General features: G+C 36.8%; 1 protein-coding gene across 1 annotated transcript in view; it reads right to left on the reverse strand.

Moving 5' to 3' along the window:
* CDH13 (cadherin 13) overlaps positions 1–24,324 on the reverse strand; it is a 477,887-nt gene that overhangs the window by 236,192 nt on the left and 217,371 nt on the right. The window contains exon 5 of the mRNA XM_084270008.1: positions 11,031–11,183. Coding sequence (XP_084126134.1) covers positions 11,031–11,183 — 153 coding nt within the window. The remainder of the gene's footprint in view (positions 1–11,030; positions 11,184–24,324) is intronic.

Here is a 24,324-nt window from a genome sequence, read left to right on the forward strand (position 1 = left end):
ACCTGAAATACTGTGTCCTGTTTCGGTCCCCACTTGACAAAAAAGAGGATCCAGAGAAAGGCCACAAAAATGATCAAAGGACTGGAAAGTGTACCTTGTAAGGAATGGCTGAGAGAACTGGGTATGTTCAGCCTAGAGGAAAGAAGGCCTGGGGGAGACCTTGTCACCATGTTCTGTTTTTTAAAGGGTGGCTACAATGAAGATGGAAACTTCCTTTTTACAAGGAGTCAATTGGAAAAGATATGGGGTATTGGCTACAAGTTACACTTGGGGAGACACAACTGGACACATGAGAAAACAGTTTCATAATGAGAAAAATAGCAATTAGAATAATCACCCCATGTAGTGGTAGATTCCCCAACATTGAACAACTTTAGGATTCAGCTGGAGAGGATGCTGGACCATGTTGTCTAAACAGTGCTTTTACCAAGAAAAGGTGGACGAGATGATCCTTGAGATCCCTCCCAACCGGGCATTCTATGATGCTGATTCTACAATCCTCTCCGTTTGTATGTTGTACTTCAAGAGAGATCAAAGCAGGACATTTACCTATTCCTGCTCCTGTTGCCAGCAGTCTAACAAGTTTAGACAAAATATTTTGAATATGATAGAAATGCTTTCAAGGAAAAAATATTCTTATGTTGTAGCTTCAAAAGGATCAGGATTGATCCTTTGTATCTCTCATCACAAACTTTTAGTCCCACACCTGAATAATGAGTTTTTCTAGTGGGTACTGTTCCATCCCATTAAACAAAATTACAAGCAAAGCCCCTCAAAATAATAAGAGTCTAAATAATAAAATGTGAATCTAAACATATGGTGTTTTACATGAACTGGTATAAACAAATTATCTGTTGAAAAATCTTAAAGTCACATCTCTTGTTAACAAGCTACTAGAAAAACAGAAAATAAATCAAGACATTCACATAAATATAGCTTCATTTTAAGGAATATATCTAATCAAGAAATAATTAGTATTGACCTGAACAAACCAAGACAAACACAGCAAGACACTTATAATTTATGTGTTAACAAAATGATGCCAAGTTGTATTTCCATAATACTAGAAGCCTGTTCACACAAATCTCTCTAAATATTTCTGACCATAGTCCCTCACACCTCTCTCTCATTTGCTATTATGTGTTGGAAAAGATCTATAGAAGGAAAAATGTGAATACAGAAGAACCACCTGTTTTCATTGATGTCTTCACCACAAAAGACCAATAAAGAGAAGAATAGAGATTCTCACAGCTCTGCTTGCAATGTGTAGTGTTGCCAACATTTTTAAGCTTCATTACAGTTATCTGTTTTCTTGAAGTTCCACCTATTGAGTCCTGTCATATTTTCATTTCAAAGAGATAAATATATAACTGCCAAGATGAACTCAGAAGTTCAGATAACGTGGATCAAAAAAAAGCTCAGAAGCCAGATTAAAGGGAGCTCAACGCATCACTCAAACTCTCATGCAAGTTTTGGGGCTCTGACGTATTTTAAATTCCTGGGACAGCTAACATTTCAGATGGAGAGTGTAGGATGCCTAAGGTTCAGCGTGACTGAAGTCTCCACAAATAACTTAGAAATACTGTAATTAAGAAATAATGATAGTGCACCAGCGATTTCATGCTGTCAAGCATGGAAACAAGATTTCCATTTGACTGCGGTAGAAGCAAGGTTTGAGTGAAATAGACAAAGTAGTTGTATATAAATCTGTTAGGAAATGCTAAGATTTATGGTATTACATGTTTGAGTTCATGGACTGACACACACATCTGGACATATCTGTAGGTATTTAACCAAAGTATGGCAGAAATGCAACCTGCACACACACATGTATGCAACAGACTGGTGTATGAATGTCTTATTGTTTCATTGGTAGATGTTATCAGTCAGAACTATATTCATAACCCATACTTTTTCTTACAAATTTTTTCTTGCAAACACTATAGTTCACCTGTGATGCAAAAGGAAGATGGACTCCGTTTATGCTCATCAATTTGCTAACTAAGGTCCAGCCACAGGGCCAAAGTATGTGGCTAGCTACACCCATGGCACACCACTCCAGAATAATTAATTGCTGTCAATGTGGTAACAGACACAACTGATATATTCTGGAGTGAGGAGGAGAGATGATCTACAAAGGGTTTTAATTTCATTTCCACTTATCAAAATATTAAATTGAACTATTACCCACCTACAATCAGTCATGTCTGCACCTGAGAAACAGGTGAATCTTGCAGTGAAGTGAAAATATAGCAGTGATTTTTATATCACTTCAATAATGGGGACTTCATCTTCCATACTGCCATTTTTTCTCAGTCTCTTACAGACACAGAAAAAATACGTAACAACAAACATGTCATAAGTATGGGCCCCTATGAAACTATTGCCACATATCAGGGCTCCTAAACATCAGTGCAAGAGAGAGCAGATGCATGAAGATCAGATTTTTAAGATAACTTAATGGCACGTTTAACTGGCCCGTGATACCTAAATGATGAGATTCACTGTAGCCTAATTCCCTCTAATGATGTTAAAGAAACTTGTACAATGGAACTCAGAATCCACAAAATTCATCATTGAACCACACATTCATATTTCTTAATGCTATACAAATTCTTTTCACACACATTGCAAAAATATCGTGCCACTCCACATCAATTAAAACTTATATCTGCATAAAAGTTACAAACCTGTTCTGTGTTTTTGTCTCAAACACTGGCATATACAGCTTTAAAATGATGGCCCATTATTCTACAATAACTTTAAAGATATCAAGTATTAAAACCACAGTTCTGAAGTCACAGAACTAATTATATCATATATTCTATTATATAGCTTCCTTTTTGAAGCTGACCACTTTTGAGCAGACCACAATTGCAGTGTTGACAGAATTAAGTATTAGAATTATTTTTAATAAACTAAGTGACAGGAATTTCCATCCAATCATACACTACTTAAATTAACATCCATAATTTGACATAAGAGACAAATAATCTAAAAAGCATTAAAATGGAAACAAAAATCAATTTCCCACCAAAATTTCTTGGCATCATATATTAACTACCTGGGCTGTTCCACAAAAATTGAAGTAAAGGCAGTATAGTGTAGTGAGTAATCCAAAGTCAAGAGTTTCCAGAAGACAGGTTTCTAAAGGGATTTACTTATGAATTAGAGTAATAGAGATTAAAATGGATAAAGCAGTTCAGTTTTTGAAGATAGTGGAAAGGTCCTATATAATAACAAAACCAATTTAGGCTTGGATGATGGTCATGCACACCCCTAACAATACTATTTATAAAGGGCACAAAACAGGGCAGTGTGTCAGAATAAGGAAATGCAGAGAGTGTGGGAAAAGTGTAAGTGAATGACAAAAACCACGAAAAAAGCCAGAGGGAGTAGAAAGGCTAAAGAATGAAGTTAAAAGTCGAAGGGGAAAAAATACACAAGAAGGTGGAAAATGAAAAGATTTCAGGAGGGGATAACACAGGTAACATGCAGGTCTTCCAGCTGCAGATAAGAAATTATTAACAAAAAGATATAAGGAATTCATTGCCTTAGTTAAAAGAAAAAAAAAAGTAAAGAAATAGTTATTACAGACCATACCTCAATTTTAACTTGAAGTTAAAATTATGACCCCACATTTCCAAGATGAACAAATAGCCATAGAAATTAAAGTCTTCTCAGCAATTACAACATTAAGTTTCTGAATTTTGACCAAGTATCTAGATAAGACAGATCTCTTTCTTTATTAGAACAGAAGATATGGCAATCTGAGCAAGCAAGCTTCTAAAATTTGTGCTTTGTCCTGAACTAGGAAAATTTTAAATTCGGGTTGCAAAAGAAAAAGTCCAAATCTTCAACACTTTGACATGAGCCATAAGAGATGAACTCTTTGCAAACACACACTGCAACATCTTTGCATGCTTAGAAAATTTTCCAGGAGCAAACAAAAAACAACAAATATACCTAATAGGTGATGAAATTGCACCCTCCTTGGCATTCATAAAGAGAAGATTAGCAGATCCTGCTATGGTTAGTGGGTAGAATGCCAACGTATCAAAATGGATTGACTCACATCACCCAAACTAATCCGATTCTCACATATTTCCTTTAAACTTTTAACCTTCAACTTTGCATATGTGAGTGCAATCAGGCACATCTGAATACAAAGCAGAAACAAAGTGTGAGAAACTGAACAGAACTGGGATACACAGATAGTATAGACCTGGGCTGTAGGAGCTGACCTAGACTCCCCTCACCCTCCATTCTAACCTGAAAGCCCTCAGGCTTAACACATAATCAATCTTCATCAAACTATCATCCTGTCCATCATTGGATAAGACTGGGAACACTTAAGAATCCTTGCAAGACAATCTTCTTCCTTTCACTGTAGGAAAACAGAAGGTCTGGCTAAAAGGGCAAAGTGTCTTCCAAGGTATTTGTGCTGCACCTACAACACTGAGCCTTTGGCATGATAGTTTGAGGGATGCTATATTACAAATACACAAGGAAAAGAAAAGACCCAAAGAGTGAAGAAGTATCGTGATGCTATTTCAATGCCTTAAAACGCAATTAATATGTAATGGCAAAAACAGTTTTATAGACTATTAACGTAGTATGACAAAAATGTTATTAGTCCCCTCTTGTTTTACTGAACACATCATTATTCTTTCCAGAAATACCATTCTAGTAGAAAATAATAATAATAAAAACCAAAACAAACAAACCAATGAAACCAAATTTTGTGTCATTTGTTACTGTCTCAGTAAACTCTGATTTTTTGTTATTTCTTACTGCTGTGCATTTCTACCTCCCACTCTTCAGTGAGAAAAAAAACTAATTTTACCTGGTTTCTGGAGTTTGGGTTATTTTTAGCATGGAAATCCAAGTACACTACCTTGTCTTGACATTTATGGGTTATAAACAAACCTTTGCTGATTTTTTCCACGTATGGAAGCTTCACTCTGTTCCTCCTGCAAATGACATGACGGTGCTGTTGAACAGCAGGACTGCCAAAGCCATGCAAGCAGTTAGGACTAAGAATAAAGCACGTGCCCTCCAAGAGAACTGTTGACTTTTGTATGCTCTTCACATAAATGATATGCAGATGCTAGTGACTTCTGAAATGAACCACGGTGCCCTGCTGGTATCTCTACAGTGTGTAGTAAGAATAGACTATTTACAGCAAAAATGAACAAGATATGGTAAATTAGCGAGTTTATATAAAATGGATAACTTGATCCCCCAAGACAAAACGAGAGATTATACATAAAAATAATGTGGTTTTTAACTTCATTTCATATCAGGTTTTCTTTTTATCCCATAAACCAACCTTGGGAGAAAGAGATATTTCCAGTAGCTGGAAATCCTATTTATATCCTAGTTGCACAAGCAATAATTTAAATCTAACTCTTATGAAACATAACTCTGTAACATTTATATGCTGAGATATTTGATACACTATCAATCGTAGTGAAACTTTGCTGCTACAAAGACTTTGGCTACCACAGAAGTTTCAGCAGGGAGTGCAACGACAGAGTAATGTTACCCCCAGAGCTGACTATGTGAACTTCTTCAAATATTGAAGATGCAAAACGAAAGTTAAAGGGATTCTGAGAGAAAAGTAGAGTTGATTTCCTCTTCCTACATGAAAATGCCTCTCTGGAATAATACCAGTATAACTGAGTTTCTACTGTGAATTGACCAATATCTGATGCAGAGAGCGGCTGTGTGGTTAGTAGCTACCGGCTGGGGTTAAAGCACAGCACAGATGGAGTTTGGGATCATCAGAATATTAAGAGGTTTTCTCTGCATATCAGTGATGTTTTAATTAAATCAACCACATTTTACTCATATTTACATCAGTACTAGACCAAACCCTTCCTCCCATGGAAGGCTGAGTGCAGTGTCAGGATACTAGTGGCAGATGACTGAGGTCTGACATTCCCCATCAATAGGTTTCAGCTCAAGACAGAGCAGATCACACTCCAAACAATTCTGCCAGTGCAGGTGCCCATGATTATAATACAGTTTTAACCAGTCTTGAAGCCAGAAGCAAGTTAGTGTTTTTCCTTCTTAAAGAGAAACACGTGGCTGTGTGCTGACTATGTATCTCCATACTGCACAGTGCAGAGATTCAGTATTGGGGTATGATAAATCATTCTGAAAATGATGTGGCTGCTGTAAAATGGACTTACACAGAAGACAAATTTGTTCTTGTGTACAGGATAAATTACAACTAGTCGCTACTAGGTTTTGCTACAATACTTTCAGAATCTGCAAAACCACATTCAAATACTTCAAAAAAATCCTTCTCACAAAATACTCTTTGGCTCCTGACCAAACTCGTTTTCATCATGATTGTGATGCATTTCCCTTATTTGTTCCATATTAAACACAGAAAGAGAGTCCATTAGGACTGCAGCATCACCCTTAATGTTTGGCTCAGTCACAGAAGCAGGAGTCTATCATAACCTAAACTGAAGCAGTTTATGCTAGAGATATGGTTGCTGTTGATTGACCTGAATTCTTTAGTCTGTTCTCAGTCTGTTACCCAAGGTATGGAAACACTACTGCACAGAGTGAATAGCCCTGATTTGCTTTTCAATCCTGTTAACATAAGTTTTCTAAATATCTCAGTCTGTTACTACCAGTTGCAAGGCATCCTTTCACAGAAGTGTGATCTGTCATTATAGAAAAAGCTGAAAGCTGATTTCACACCTCTGCTTAAGTATTTTCTAAAGCAAATAAAGCTCTTTACTTAAAAAAATAATTAAAACTAACTCTTCATTAACAGTTCAAATTGCTTAGGTAAATTTGGTCACAGCTCTAATTTGCACACAGTCGCTGAATAGTGTTATCAAGCTGCTTCATTTCATGCTTGCAATGGATCACTTCCCAATTATTTCTCTTCCACACATATTTATGTTTGGGAAGCAGTTATGAAAAAGCCTATCAATGATGGCAACATCCTTCCAAATCTTGAGACCCAACTAAAAGCTCCTCATTGACAGGTTGGCATTTTGCCACTGATGTTTAAGTGGTTACAAAACTGGATTCTAATGCTGTAGGGATTACATTCAGTGATAAGTGATGGGAAACAAGTTTATACAACTTCAGGCTTTGTCCTTTATGTAGCCAGGGAATGCCTAACCAAAACCTCATGCATTACTTGTAAAAAGTTAATGGAATATCATTTCCATTTCTTCTGACTTAACTTTGAGTAGAGACCAAAGCATAGTTCATGTTGCATGAAACCATTCTGCCTACAAAGATGTTATCAATGCAAATGTGAAGTCTTGAAAACGAGCTCAATGTGTTTAATTAACAGATTCTCCCATGACCACCATTTTTCAGCCAATCTTCACTGGACCTCTGGTTCATAATTCATTAGTTTTATCAATACTTGGCACGAACAGATTTCTAACTTCACTGGAATCCTTTAGTTCTGTTATTGCAGCTTTTTCTAGAAACAAGCAACTATTTTGATATTTTTGCTAAAAGATGTAAGTGAAAAGTCACTAATATTCTGTTCTGCTGGAATTGGAAGACTGTGGATCTGAAGTGGACTCGGTATTGTACAGATTATCATCACTTTTTAGCTGGTATGTACCTCATTGATGTACTAAAAACCCATCTTAATTCTCCCCACTAAGTTCCTTCGTCTGTTTCTACACATGTGAACTTCTCAGTACTAAATAAATAAATGATTTACCACTGTCTGAAATTTCCAACTACTCATATTCAAATCTTGAGAGAAAAACCAAACACCTTTCTTTTGAGAACATATTTTTACAACTGAACACCCTTTGCTCTTAACTAAAGGTTCTAGGCTACCTGCTTATCTCACCAACCCAGAAACAATTCAATGATATGCACATATTCTGCTTCAGACCCTTCTTCAGGGCATCACTGAGTAGTATAATCAACCAGCTGTAGCAAGCCTCAAAATAAAACCATTCATTGTTAATCCCAGTGGCGTACTCCGACTCAGAGAATTCCTATCAGGATGCTCTTTATCAAACCTCTTTAAAAGAAAAGAGGAATTACTGTACCTTTCTTTAAAACAGTCTGTCTTCAGTGGGCATAATGCATCCTTACATCATCTTGGTCTACTTTATAAATAGCTTTTACTTAAAACTGAAGCTGACATTCTCCAAACTTTAAGGAGGCACCCCACAAAGCTGCAAGGACAAATGCACCTGAAGCATCTACCTTTTTTCCCTGGCAAAGGCTGTGATTCTATTCCATTAGCACTGTTGCATCCACATGAGGAAAAAAAAAAGAGAATTACTAATGGATAATTCCAGTGTAGTGACTTTTGCACTCTTGCTGTCTTGCAGCCAGCTCTGGCCCAGTTTCATTTCCTCAACAGAAGCCATCGTATTTTCAAATGTGCACATGATTCTATCAGAAATACTATGGCAGATAGAATCATAGAATCTCCTGAGTTCGATGGGACCCATAAGGATCATCAAGTCCAACTCCTGGCTCCACACCAGGCAAGCCCTGATGTTAATTTTGGTGGAATTTCACAAACTTGTCTAGTTCTGAACAATTTAACTCTTTTAACAAAGAATAATTAATAATTATTAATAAATGTATTATAATTTCTATTTAATGAAGACTAATAAATCAATTTAATAAATAAGTTTGGGAGGATCAGTAATGTAGCTGCCTTACATTCATCTTGCCAGCATGAGTTTCTTTTGTAACAAACAAAATCTAAACTCATCTGAAAAAACAACTTCCTGCATCAAATAGACCGGCAGACCTTGACACTTAAGACAGATTTCTTGATTCTAAATATTTTTCAAATCAAAATAAACTATTTAAAAAGAAAAAATTGAAAGAGTGGATTAATGCAGACAACTCATTGTCGGAATAGAATTCAGTACTCCTCTAGTTTAATCATGTTTCTCCTGTAATGACTATACAGAGCATCCCCCACATGTTTCTCAATATCCTTCAGGAGAAAGAGGGCAGCAGAATTTCAAAAACTCAGTGAAAGAAACAACAAGAATTTTTGATAATAAATATTCCTAGCTAACTTAAACCATTTTGAGGCACAGGGACGGTAAAATCTACAAAGCTCTATTCTGAGACCTATTAACATCTTTTTTAATTCTCATCCCTTGAGTATATAAGCACTAAGCATAGGAAAGGAGTCAGTGCTCCTGCTCAGCAGCCTTCTGTACAGCTAGAAGAATTCAAAGAGCTCTCATCTTGTCCTTGCTTCACCACTACTGATTACTCAATGGTACGATGGCTTGCAAAGACTGTGTATATTTTTCATGGAGACCTACTCGTCACTTGTTTGCCCTTTGCTTTGAACCTTTTCCTTCAGAACATCAACACCAGTCAGGGGGAGCTCAAACAAAAACAGAAAAAAAAAACACTTTTGAGACAATTTTAAGCATCTTTCAGGTAAATTCATTTTTGATGTACCAAGGAAATCGGAGAGAAAATCCTGCTGCCTTCCTGACACCACAAAACACCTTTATTGGAAAATAGTGGGCTGGATTTGAAGACAGACTAATCAAGTTGAAGGTTCTCATAGAGAACTTTTCAACTACATTTTGCGCAACAGGATACCGGTGAGCATGCTGAGCAGAGTGCTATATAACAGGTTAGAAAGCACTACAGCCTATTAGGCTATACATTCACATTGCTCTGCATAATCTACTGCACTGCACTATTTGTATATAATTTGCATTGCTTCAAAAAGGCTCCTCTAGGGAAATGTTTTTGTCTTAATTTAAGTGTATGCTTTGCCAGATCAGATAGGGGGATCATTTGTGGTTTGATGCATTAGGTTAAAAAAACTACTATGATATTTTAGTAAAAAAAAATATTCAGGGTTTACAGTGAACACATTAAGGTGGAAAGCCACCGATAAAATGAGGAACAGCTGGTAAATGAAGACGAGGAACAGTGTTAAAAAGAGAAACGGCAATGTTTTTCTTTTAAGAAGGACAACAGTCAGTACCATAAATCCTATGCGAGTGGTTAACATACATTTCACTGCAGACCTGGATGAGAAATCGATGTTTCAGTGCTGAAAACCAACATATGGTAAATTTCAGCAGTGCTGTTTGGGCAAGTATGACTAGTCATCTAACTGGCAAACTCTTCCAGAGGAGAGAAACAGCACTGAATGCACAAGTATTTATTACCACACAACAGAGAGGTCAGAGAAGGCAGCCAGAACTGTAACCAGAGCCTGTGCCCCATGCAGGCTGGAGTACTGCCTGCTCCCCGCTGCAGGAGGATATGAGGGTCGGTTGCCCATGCTGGGACAGAAGTGGCAACACACATGTATTACTAACTCTGTGAATTGTGCTGGTCACCATACCAAAGTGTCCAGGCACAGTTTATCTGACTGCACATTTCAAGAGCTACACAGAAAACGTGAATTGACAGATCCTCTCTTTATACTGTGCATTTCAGGACATTGTGGTATCGTTATTTTATGGGTTTCAGAGGTGGAATTTCAGTGGGGAGAAATATGGCATTTACTGACAAAGAAAGGAATATTCAGTAAAATTTTTGCAGGAGACATACATCTGACAGAAGTGCCTGCTAACATTTTCATATTAACAGAATCTTATTTTTCTATTAAAAATATCCATTACTAAAAGTGGAGTTGAATAGTATATTCCATCAATAACTTGACAATATAAAAGAAAAAGTAAAACCACGTAGCATCTAAGAAGCAACTTCCCTATATGATCTCCAGTTGTCTAAACATAATTTTGTATTCACAAATCAAATGCATACATGATGTTCAGACAGTATTTCCACTAAAGATAAATGACATAGATTACATGCAGAAGGCAGAGTAGAGTTCTGATTAAATGTAAAAATAAACACATTTACCATTTCCTAAGGACAAATAGTTCTGGAAATTTTATAGGACAGTACTCACAATTTGGTTCGCTCTGACTACAGACCTTTGAAAAGCAAACACATATTCAAAAAATATGTATTATCAACAGAGAGGCAGAGATCCTGTTGCTAGAAGTACTCACCTCGTAATTGGCGATTGCTTCTCTATCAAGGGCTCGGGTCACAGAGACATCCCCACTGATCTCATTGATTCTAAAAATTCCTTTTGGGTCTTGATCTACTCCCTTCCCAGAGAGTCGAAACTTTGCTCCCTCTGCCCCTTCACTTCTGATGACCTGTGTGGCAGGAAAACAAGAAGTCACAGGTCATTTTATACAAACTTTTAAAATCATTCCAAACCCACGTTTCAATCTTTTACCTAACACTGAGGTATATTTCCTGCCAATAATATATAGCTATAAAACACAGTTCATGGTAATATATAAGAGATAGCTATAAAATATGGTTTCAATCACTGAGAAAACACTATGCAAATCTTATGTTAACCCCAGAAAAAGCTACTCATGATCTTAGGTCCTGTCTTATCTTTACTGTGTTCTATTTCAATATTTAAAGTTTTTATTATACCATTGCTACTGTACTCAATCTACGTCTAGGATTTGACATTTTGTTTAATTTTGGTGTGGGGTTTTTTTCAGTTAAATTGATAAAACAAAGTTGACAAATAAAGAAAGAAAAAGATACATTTCATTGAATGGCATAAAGTCATACTTATTTCACAACAACCCTTTCAATAGCAGAGAGCCACCACACATTATTTCCCGATTAGTCAGTCCTTTTTATTAGCCATCATAAAATCGCAACAAAATAGACTAAGGTTGTTTTCCCCACCACCACTCCCTTCCACACTCCTCCTTCCCCAGCATTCTAAACCAAAGGAAAAAACTCCTCATGAAAAAAGGTTTCCATGCCCAGAACTCTGCTTAGTCACACAGCTGGAAACCTTCCAGGCTCCAAATTTACTTGTATGTTTTTATATATATACACACACAGACACACACATGTGTGCAGAAACTCCTTGTTACTATCACTACCTTATTTCCCCATAAGAAAAAAAAATCCCTAAAAATCCAATTTCAAGGCTGTCTCATATTAGCAGCAGTAGCATATGTAAACTCACAGAGCTACATTATGTCTGCTATAAGCTACATGCTTTGCAGATTTGTATTTGTACATCAGAATCTAGAAGGATTATAAATTAATCTTGCCCTTTAAGGCTGACAATCTTGCCAAGCCATTCCTTTCCTCTGCCGTTTCGTGTCCTTTTGTTTCTAGCAATTTTGTATAGTTAATATTTCAACAGAAACATTAAGTCAAATATTTATATGCTACTCTGAATTACAGCTCAGGAAGGGAAGGGAAAAAGTGGCCTTAGAAATCTGGGCCTGCTCCCATTCTGAGATAATAAATATGCAAAGTGTTTAATAATGTCCCTGAGGAAATATACATGTTTGTTGCCCTGTTGCTGTGGGTTCAGCAAGGCTGGTTTGCGGATTACTGGGCAGTGAGATTTTCGACTAAACTCCGTAATCATTATTCCTTTATTTTAATTGAGGAAAAAATCGCCACAAGTTATGAAATAAGAAATCAGCATTTTCAGAGATAAAATTTCAATTCTCACACCCTCTGGGGATGGGTGAAGTTTCAAAGTAAAAACTTGTTTCACCTTTTTTTTCCTTCCTTCTTTGGAGTCAGAAACACTAATGGGTGAAGTTTTCTTCTGGTGTATTTCTGAGTATCTCATGCCAAAACACAGCAACAGGCAACATGGCAGGTGACAAAAGGGCAAAGTAACTTTGTGACTTCGGGTTTCACCGTGCCACTGAAATTTACTGGTTCCTACTAAACAGGTCCCTGCTGTTCAATTCAGGTTTTGAACAAACTCTGTTATTTTTTTCATACAAAACTTAAAAATATGTTTTTCCTAATACAGTTCTGCTTATCATTTTGCAATGGCATGACCATTGCTCCCTTTTGCAGGGAAAAAATTAATTGATCATCTTTTGCCCTGATTTCTAAGGCATAATACAAGCACACCTTCCTATGCAATGTAAGGACAGTGGTTTGAAAGGCTTGAAGTCAGCCACAGGCCAGCACAAAAATTTAATTCAGAGGTAAGCTACACAACAGCCGTGTCCTCTATAGCCACCAAACACTTCCTCACTGTTTAGATGTAGCATACATAGGAAGGATGCCCCTGTTGTTACACAGAAAGTAAAAAAAAACCCAAAAATTGGCTGTGCAAAGGAATTTATCAGAAAAATTCCAAATAATCATATATAGACATTTCTCCACACCAGATAGAAAGGCAGGACTGTAACAATAATAAAAGCAACAAGGATCCCTGCGAACGTGACTGGAGGGAACATTTCCTGGCAAAGATCTTAACCTTGAGTTTGATAGCAAGACATCCCAGTGTGGTACCTGAAAGATTTGTACGCCTTGGAGCCATGACACATTCCATCTCTCCTCCCTCTTTAGCTGTAAACTATTCTTCAGCATATAATGTATAAGACCAAGAGAGTTACCAGACAGTGGAGGTTTTCTAAATGACTGGATGTGCCCATTCAGCTTTTTTAAAGCTTCAGGAAGCAGTCACATTCACGGTGCAGGTATGTACAGACCCTTCTCTCCTATCTATTTCCCCACCTATGCATCTAGACCTATGACTTTTGACACAGCAACATATGCTTGATATAGTAATAAGCAGCCCAGGGTAAATATGCTGCATGTACCACTGCATCATGTCATCAAGAGCAGTGGTGGTCACACAAAAAGTCATTTTCAGACTCTTTAAAATGTTTAATTAGCCACGAGAGGGAGCTACATACTCCCAGGAACGTAAGGAAGAACACTAGCATCTCCTAATTAAGATGCTTATATAATGGCTGCATAGTTCAAAGAAAGTGCATTTCCCAGTTCACACCAAGCTGAGTACAATGAAAAGTTTAATAAAAATCAGGCTTAATTTGCCATATGGTTTGGTGCTTCAACAAGAGCAAGGAAGAAAGAACAGGAGGGTTGTCTGACATCTCCTCTGGCAAGACTGCTATTCTGAATACTGTCATAAACACAGCACTGTTCATATGAAAATTTCCTAGCTTACAATGTATTTACACAAAAATGCTTTCCCAATTTACTGGCTGAGAAAAAAATAAGGCCAGATTTTTTCTGATGGAATGTTTACTCTGGGATGTCATTTTTACATTTCTAAAACACATAATGACTTTTCCACTGTTGCTACTACCTGAAGCTCAGACAGAAACATTCATTTCCATAATTTGTTCCCGGCTTTAGGAACTTCAGTGCAGGTTCTAATATTGAAAAATGTCTGCACCATATGACAGCAGCTACGTGTTGCATATAAAGATGCTTCGTTCTTAGGAAATGGTCCAGCTAAGGCAGCACAGACCCAAGCACCCGTCTATATGGATAAGGCAGGCATACTTTATCTACCCTCCCGATTTCTACCTATTTCATTTTCCCTCCTTCTGATCTCACAGATCAGAAGGACTTTGACACTATGTGGGCAGATGGCATAGACAGAACAGATGCCAGCTGAGTATCCCAAAATGATATAGACTCTTTAAGGCTATTTCCTTCTCACCTTGGACACAAATGACAGTATTAGACATTACTCACTTTCCCACACCTGATAACACTTTCTTATGCCACAGGTACATCAGAGAATAAACACACTGAAAACTGAAGTGATCCATGCTGGCCTTGTCAGGGCCACATACGCAGCACCCAAGACAAACCAGTATATTTTTTTATTTTTCAAAAAGGCAGAGGCTGAACAATTCTGCTTCACTAAAAGATGCTTTCAAGAAAACAGAACGTTACTTAGCTGACAGGATCTGCTTTTTGCTGAACCATGGCCAAAACATATTTACCAAGTGCTATTTTTCAGCTGACATTATGTATCCCTTCCAGCTAAACTCATTTCAGCAATGTGATCCCCCTGTTGTTACAGGTTTATCGCAAAAGTAAATCAGAGTGTTCTCAAGAGAAGGAGAAAAATAGAAGTACAAAAAACCACACTGCCCCCCGAGAGAGACTTCACAGTTCTGCAACCCCAGCAAATCTGTCCTTAGCAGCACCATCCTAGTTTACCAAGTTCATTCTGTAAGAACTGTTTCCCTCAACCACTGCCATATTTTATAGTCCTTGACACTACCTGAATTAGAGATGTATCATATTAGTTTTACTTTTTAACAAGAAAACATATCCTACTGAGATTGTAGGGCTGATATACCTACTCAGACAGGAGTATTTGGTCAAACCCCAGCAACTTTTCATTTCAGGCTGTTACGCTCTCTCTTACATGTTGGCTTTTTCTGTGGGGTTGCTTGATTTTGGTGCTTCCCCCCTGCTCTAGCCTCTCTGAACACGCATTTATCCATGGAATAATAAGAGGTGAACTATTTTTTCCTTTAGTTGCTACACCCCATTAAAGCAAAACAATGGGTTAGGCCTATTGTTTAGATATCATGTAAATATTTAAACAGACACTTCCTGTCCTGCCACACTGCAAATCACTCTCTCTAGTGAGAGGCTTCATCTGCTCTGTACTGACTCAAATAATCTTTCAACCAAAACAAATGCAAACTATTCCCATCGTTATTCAAAAACACTAACAACAATGGCTTCATTACTATAAGCTAAGCATACAAAAACTGTGGTTAAAAAGCAATTTATATAATTTGCTGAGTTGAATAATTTATTAAATCCACTCATTTCCAACACCTCTATCTTCTTTCATTAAGTCCTAGATAAAGTAACCAAGCATGGGAATCAAATTCTGTTCTTTGACAAAGGGAAACACGTTGGCCAAAGCTGACCTTTGCTTCTCTGACCAGGACTTACTGCAGATCTCATTCAATATATGGGCAATACCAAGGACACCCGGGTGATTTAATCACAGGAGTAAATGGTAAAAGAAGTTATAAGGCTTCTCTGTGACTGTGTTCATGATAATTAGGGATAAAACCCAACACATTAATATATGACAGCTCAAAAACATAGTTAGCCTTTTTGTTAGCTTCATTATTGCTTCCTTCCATGATCACCAAACTTAAAATATAATTAATAGTAAAAACCATATCTGGACAAGTGCCCATTTGGCATGTTATCCAAAAGACAAGTTAATATAGACAAGCATGAACAATATTTGCAAAGTTCAAGTAAAACTTCATCAATTAAAATAAGCTTATGCAATACAATAATGCTGACAATATCACAGTCCTGCATTTCGAAACATTTCCAGAGCAGTTTTCCATCTCTAATCTACATGAGGTGAGATTTTCAAAGCTGTATAAATCTCCTAGACCACGTACTTTCACTGCAAAGCTTAAACCGGCCAGTCAATCAGTCACTCAGGTTCTAATATTTGCACTTGCATTGGAACAGCATGCCAGAAGCCCAAAGCACAGACTGAAAAGGGAAATGAGACCAGGAGTAGGAATACACAGCACTGACTGAACCTGCTGTGGCTGGAGAGGTAACAGAACACAGCCAAAGTCAAGGTGAACTGTTGGTTTCTTGCTTAACAAAAGCTGGAGAAAACTACATTGAGCAGAGCAGGCATTGCTTCTGTGTCATCAACTAGAAATATTGGCTTGATGCCATGGCAGTCCTAATACAAATACCTATATATATGTATAATTCCCAGAGATAGAAATCTGTATGCAGACAACAGACTCAACACAGCCAAGAAAGCCATAATACACTTATTTTCAATTTTCAAAATCTGGTTTCAAAGTCAGATTCCCAAGGCCCAGTTTTAGCTGGGCAAAACACATGACTGACAGCATCTGAACTTGTACTATAACGTACACATTAAAAACTCTGTGGCCACTGGGCAAAGCTACTGGTACACGATTAGCCACTACTCCTTTGTACAAGAGGAGGGAGTGATAGGATGGGGGTGATGGGATTAAACTCTAAGAGGGTAAATTTCAATTAAATATTATTACTGTGGGAATGGGGAGGCCCTGGCACAGGGTGCCCAGAGAAGCCATAGCTGTCCTTGGAACCCTGGCAAGGTTCAAAGCCAGGCTGCATGAGGCTTTGGACACCCTGGACTGGTGGAATGTGTCCCTCCCAACCCAAACCAGTCTGTGATTGTGATTTATATTGTTTTTCATTGGTTCTCTTAAAACTCTTATGAATTACAGAAAAAGACTCCTCATCCAGGAGCACATGTATTATTACAAAGTGCATCTGTGAACTGAAGCCTTTTTAATAGCTGTATAAATTTTTTGAAGTATTGAGTACTGGGCGTACTACTTCTGAGAACGTGGAAACTTTCCTACCAACTGTCAGAGAAGTAACATGGGAATAAGAAAAAAAATCAGGAGTTGAAACTAAATGAATTATGAAAATGAAAAATCATACACCAATAATCTCAAGAGGGGGTGTTTAGCATCCTGTGAGCTTTGTCATGGAAAACATTTCAGGAAGTGTCAAATATAGGAACAACATTGTGAAAATTAAAGCACATAGTTTTAGCATATTTTGCAAGACTGATTGGGTGCTGCAAATAGTACAAGTGTTCCTTGCCTGAAGCAATCCAAACAAAACTACATGAGTACTCTTATCAGTTATCATATTCAGAACTTCACGTCCATGAAGAAAATAAAACTTGTATTGCTTGAAATGCAGATGGTATGTTTAAGTATTTTGTTGGTCTGGAGATTTGTTTCCTATAGAAGTTACTGTAGCAACTGTTATTTTGTGACGTCAGTACAAATACAATGTTTCAGTAACTATAATAAAACAATTGTAAAACCAAAATTTGGCAAACAATAATTTCCATAGACAAATATTTCAACAAAATACCTTAACGTAGGAAAATGACACAATATATTAATAACCACCAGTGAAGCTGTTTCATCACCAGTGCTCATTTTCTGAGGCCTTTAAAATAATCAACACTAATAGGAATTTTGACATGGAACCAAAAACATCGTCTCAGCATAATGTTTTTTTTTTTTATAATTATGCATAAACTTTGACAAAATTCAGCTCTGTTTTGTGGCAGCATGCACATGTCCAAATTAAACAAATTGACTTTCTGCATGTGGAAGCCCTGAGCTCCCTTCCATTTGAGGCTCCTTATTGTCACTGTACACGATGCCAGACTCAGTTGCAGCTCTGGGACCTGCAAGCTTCAGCTACAGTTGCACCCAGCCTGAGGATGTAACCACCATAAATAACTAACAGACCATTCTCTCACAGGGTGAAGTAATCCAATGAACACATCAAGGTGTGCATTATCTTTTGCAGCAGGTAATCCTTCAGCTTCCTTTTACTCTTAATTTATGAAGAGCAGGAAGATTCATTACACATAATTTTCACTTCCCCTTTTCCCAAGTAACAGTCGATCTCTCAGATAGATCTGCCAGCTCTGGATGCAGTACACAACTATTTCCTACTCCTGACAGCATGGAATTTATAAACACAGCTTTTTGTAACCTCAAAGGCAAATGACCTGCAAGTATTACTTTTCACAGAAGGTCTGGATATTTCGCTGGCTGATTTGGCCTTTCATTTAATCACCACATTTTAATTGCTGCTTAAATTACTAACTTGCAACAAACCTTGTTAGTTGAAGGGATTTGAGGACCACTGTCTTTTGAGTGACAGACAGATGGAGTAGCTCAAAAGCTATGGTTAGTTGTTAGAAAAAATCTGAAATCTGACTGTGATTGATAATATTAAGTGTCCTTCCTCAAAAAACCCAAATATTATTTTCATTAATGGAGGTGCCTTATTACAAACTTCTCACTGATCTAAAGAGGCAGAAATGGAGAGATAACATTTATAGGTTTCTAATTCCAGAAATTCAGGACATAGAATACAAAGTGTAATCACCACATATGTAGCTAAGGCTACAAGCAGTAGAAAAGCGAACAGAGGCAATTTACAATACCTTTTTCCAGGTATTTCACAGCACTATTTATTCTAAATAAGATCAAAGACTTAATTTATTACTCAAGGCCATTTTTGCAGCATCCAAGAAAGCATAAGACACGCTCTTCTAGCACCAGACTGGAAGCAACTCAGCAGCATCTCAGCATCACTGTGCCCGGGCTAAAATAATCTGCTGATAAGGTGTCGAGATGTCAGCCCTGGGTTGTCTGGGAAATAGAAAAAAACTAGTTGCTTCCTTTCCCTGCAGGCACAATTACTGCCCATGGGACCTGGCTACAAATGTTATCTTTAGATCCATGCATGCAGCAAAGAAAGAAATCAAGATCTGGATTAAGTGGGAACTTCCAGCCAGGTAGAGTAATTGGAATTGCAGAATTAAGACATTGAAGTGGCAGAGCCAACCTGGGCAACTGAATATGAGTAGTGAGAAAAATGGAGCTGGTAAGAATGAGTCACCTAAAACCAGTTTTGAAAATTAAAAGTGAGTTTAATTTGAAGAAATTTATTGGAAGATCATGTCTAATTTTCTTTTTGCTTTAACTAGCAACCTACCCAGTCTTGTCTTTGGAAAATATTTTTACAGTTAAAATTAATCTAGAGAAATAACTTCTCTATCAAAAGTATTTAAAATTTTTCATTGAAGATATAAAAAAGAAATATCATGATGAAGGGCATTTTTTAAAAGTTGGGTCCATTACATGAAGTCAACGTAATACATCCGGATACTTTAAGAACCTGCTTAGCACCCCATTCCCATTTGTTGCAAACAACCCACAGATCTAATTATAGATTTTCCTCAGTCACTAGTTCCCTAGGAAACAAATCCATGGCTCATGTCTTGTGCATGGAAGGTCATAGTAGGAAGATAAATATTTTTCTGCGTATGGAAGCTTATCTAGAGGTCACAGGTCTGCATCTCAGCAGATGTTGGAGCTTCTGTCAAGGACAGATGGCAGGTATATTTGACAGGTATTGCTGATATTTAAAACTGTAAACATTTTAATCCAATGAAGTACTTAATACTTCTATTAATAATAATGTTCTATGATGCTTTACGCTGTAAACAAAGGAATTTAACTATGGTTCTCTAAACTCATTTCTGTTTTAACAGTAAGTCCACCTCACTTTTCATCTTAAATTATTAGCCAACCGAGGTCAATTCAAAACAGCTCTAAGCAGCTACAATTTACTAGAAATGATAGGCAGGAATTTGAAGTCATGAACAGTAAATATAATTTGTGTTTTCTGATATTGGTCCTTCAAGTTAACAATGTCATTGCAAACCAGATCAACAATTTTACCTACATCCATGTAACTCCAATAGCCTTAGGAAAACAAAAAAGGCATAATTATTATTACTTTACTTCTGATTTCATTCTAATTCATTCTGAAATAATATATAGAACAGAATGCATTGGAAATTCAGATACCTGTGAATACATAACTTGAAGAGGGGTGAATTAGAATGAATTCAAGGGTAGGAGAGGGAAGCTTTTTCAGATTTGTCCTCCTCATTTATAACACAAAAACTCTATTCAGCGCTATCCTGACCCATCTACAATGACAGCTTAAAAGGTATGCAATTAGGCAAGAATCCTACTCACGCTGACTTAAGATCAAATAAAGGATTTAATCTAAGTCAGACCACTTTTCACCTTTGGGAAGCTAGAAGTAAGCCTACATTGGCAGCATATCTCAAGTACCATTCAGGAACACAGGAGGACGGACTATGATAGCCCTACTCCAAGTCTTGTTCTACTCATCTCCATGGGAAGGCAACCATTCAGATCGAAACCCACAACTAATACAACAAACTGCTTACTTCTCTAGAACACTGGATGGGCACATAAATGGATGCAAAATTCTCAGAAATGGTTTTGTTTCTGCACTTTGTTATGTTAAATTTACATTCTGTTTAAATTTACATTGTTTTTTTTTTCTTCCCTGTAGCTCTAATTGATTGAATTCTCATTAGCTAGAGGTGAAAAAATAATCCACATGGTTGGTGGAGCATGCTACTACTAGAGAGCATCTCAAATCTCTTAATGACTCCTAGTCTCAAATTGGTATTTCTTTGCTGAGCAAGGTGTTACCCAGTTTATTGCTCTGAGTTCCACTGACATGATTACACTTACAGGAATCACTTGCAGCAATCTGGGATCTCCACATGCATCAAGTTCACTCAAAAAATTAAAAGTGCAACTTTTTACCACAGCGTAGCAGTTACTCACTAAGACTCAGGCAGCCTTAGGCAACATTTGTACCAGTTTTCTGGGAGCTTCACCCCTTCATGCTCTCTTCTATTTCCAAAGGAAATATTACCTTTCTTTAGTTGTTAATTTCCAGATGGGACTGATAAACATTTTACCACCATTCCTGGATTGTCTATTTTTAATAATAAATGCATTAACTGCAACTGTTTTTGTTAGCAAATCCTAAGTGATTTCACCTCCTTTAACAAAACTTCAAATTCCAAGTTTATCCAGACTGTGGTTTTGTCAGTGATGGTGTTAGGAGCAAAACATGGTGAAACGTCTTTGATCTTTTATCATGATCTTTTCAATAAATAGTTTGCTCTTTTTCTCTTCTTCCTTCTTTTCCCCCCATTTCCCACTAAAGGTAAGGGTTCAAAATCCAGAGTACATTTCACAGATATTATCACCTTGCAGTTAAAAAGCTACCACTAACTTCAATTCACTTTTCAATTTTGAAGAGGTCAGTTTTCAACATTACTGAACGCTGACTCTTACTAAAATTAGGAATATATTGCATCAAAGTACAGGTTCCAGTGCGCAAACATCTTGATAGATTTGCAATTAGAGACAGAGTTACATTAGTCTCTTCAGGAGCTTTCAGGTGACTATATAATTGCAATACAGTCTTCTATGTATATCCCTTCATGGAAACATGCTGGGGAATTATGGAATCAATCAAGGTGAAATTAGCTGAAAGAACACACAATTTCTGAACTAACAATTGTCAAATTGCAGAACTTAAAACTTGAATTTAAAACTTCAAAAAGCTGGAACTTCTCCAGAATAATGGAACAATTAGGCTTCAATAATACATAGGGTACACTGTTGTCCAGCATGTCAGTTATTGTCTTCCAGGTATATTATTACTGTCTTCTAGAAGTCAGAATTAAAAGTTATGTAACTTTAATATTCATTCACTGTCCTACAAAGTTGTACACTTACATTCACCATTAACATAAAGTCCTGAAACTGCCTTTCAAGACAAGACCTCGATTTGACAAAGCAGGACTAAGAGGAATTCTTAACCTTAATAAAAGAGGAAGTTTAAGTGAAAAGCTTCCTAGCTGAGAATTTTGAGCTATCATAGGATATAAAACAATTAGCACACACCACTTTGTTTTATCAAAGGTCTCCAAAGTAATTTTGTCAATGATTAGAAAATCATTATTTTTAGCAGCCAGACATAACAGGAGCTGCTTTTGCTGCATTTATAGACATACAAGAACCTCTAAGTTCTAAACCTGTGAAAATAGTAGAGAAATTATAAAACCAAATACCCATGAACATTCTTTATTTTCCACCTCTCTTCCTTCATCTACTTCTTATTACTGTAATTAATTTTAAAGATAGTTTCAACAAACAGTTTAAGTTTTGCATTACAGGACACACACTGTGACCATCCTCAACTCCAAGTCTACTAGTGTCAGTACAAAATCTCTCATAACTTCTATTTATTCAGGCCCCCATTGCTTAGGCTGTGTTTGGAGATCTAACAAAAAACAGTGTGGTGATAGCTAGTCATGAAGTTATACACTCAAAAGAAAGTTATAACTATACTTCGATAAATTTGACTATTTCCAACTTGAAATAGAAGCATTCTATTGTGACTAAATGATAGAATCGATGACATTTTAAAAATCTAAAAATAGGTAGTTTTAAAAATATTATATTAAGCTATATTAGTACGAAGCCTATTCAGGCTAACATAGAAAAGAGCTGCACAGATTTTAAAACATGCATGAAGTATCTATCAGACTGATTTTTGATTGGGTTGCATAAAGCCAGTAATTGATTTGTAAGGTAGAATCATTACTTGAGTAGATACAAAGATTGAAGGGTAAATCTCTCATCCAAACATTTTCACTGGTTTTGCCATTTTTTCCATGGCAGATTTAGTTCCTCCTAACAGTTTTCAGTACATGTATCTGTATCATAAGATATAACATGCTAAACATAAAATGATTTATGTTAAACATAAAATAACACCTTAGGGCACATGACCACAATACAGGAAGTTTTTGGAATGTACTTTTAACATTTACTGCTAAATCCGTAAAAACCCACAAACAGGACAACTGCACAACAACAGGCTGGTACTTACCATGAAATACTATGGTTCTTTTTACTGTTGCCCACCAAGAACTTATTTTAACTCCCTGTATACACTGTAAGAAGTTCTTCACCTGTGTGTAAGAGCTCCAACAAAGTCATGGCCAGTAAAATACTATGTTTATTTGCATTGAGATTCCTCTGTGTATCTAACTCTTGCAAAACCGTGCAATTCAATTCTACAACAACAACTAGTCAATTTGCAGACAAAATAGTCACCCTAGGTTAGTGTAATAAGGCATCTAAATTCTTAAATTTACTTCCTCAAAGAACTAGAAGCTGAAGCACAAAATTTAACCTTATATAATGTCTACATTTTCTGATTCTGCAAGCCAAGAGTCATCTTTGTTCCAAGCAAGGGTGTCCTTGTTTTAGTCATTTCTCCTATTGATGCAGATAGTTATATAAGCATGTATGCCTAAACATGCACACATGTACAAAAACTGGCATTTATATAAGACACAGTTCAATGCATGTGCATGCAAATATTAACATGCTTTCACAAGTTTCACATCAGTCTGCACTAGTCAGCAAGGGAAACAGCAGCCACACAAAGGCTTGCAGATGACAATTCACATACATGCTCATCAGTTGCAGTTACTGACATGAATCACTACTTCGTTGTACTGCAATAAACTGTGTATCAAAACTTGTAGTACCACTGAAAAAAATCCTTTACTAAAAGCACAGAGGAGCAATACTGTACACTTGGGGTCACACGCTGTGGAACAAGGTCAAAATTGCTACAGAAAATACAGGTGTTATTAACTATCCTTTTAACACAGATCTATCATAACAGCAGTACTTCCTAAGCATGCCAGTTGCCACTGATTTTTCTCTATTAACCTGATTTAATCTAATGACTCATTTAGAAAAATAACTATATAATTTCAAAAAATCTGCCACAGGAATCATCTAAAACATGGAGGTGATTTCAAGGAACTGGAAAGAAGTGCAGAACTGCTTCAAGTTTTTTTTTCCTACTTTCAAAGTGCATAAATATCTTCCCCTCAGCAAATAACACTACTGCATAATAACACAAACCTCTAGTTCTCACTATCAGCATTGCCTACTTCTGCAAAAGAATCCAAGAACAACAACAATCTGCAAATGC

Source organism: Gallinula chloropus, assembly GCF_964237585.1.
Source record: "Gallinula chloropus genome assembly, chromosome: 13".
Classification (NCBI taxonomy): domain Eukaryota; kingdom Metazoa; phylum Chordata; class Aves; order Gruiformes; family Rallidae; genus Gallinula; species Gallinula chloropus.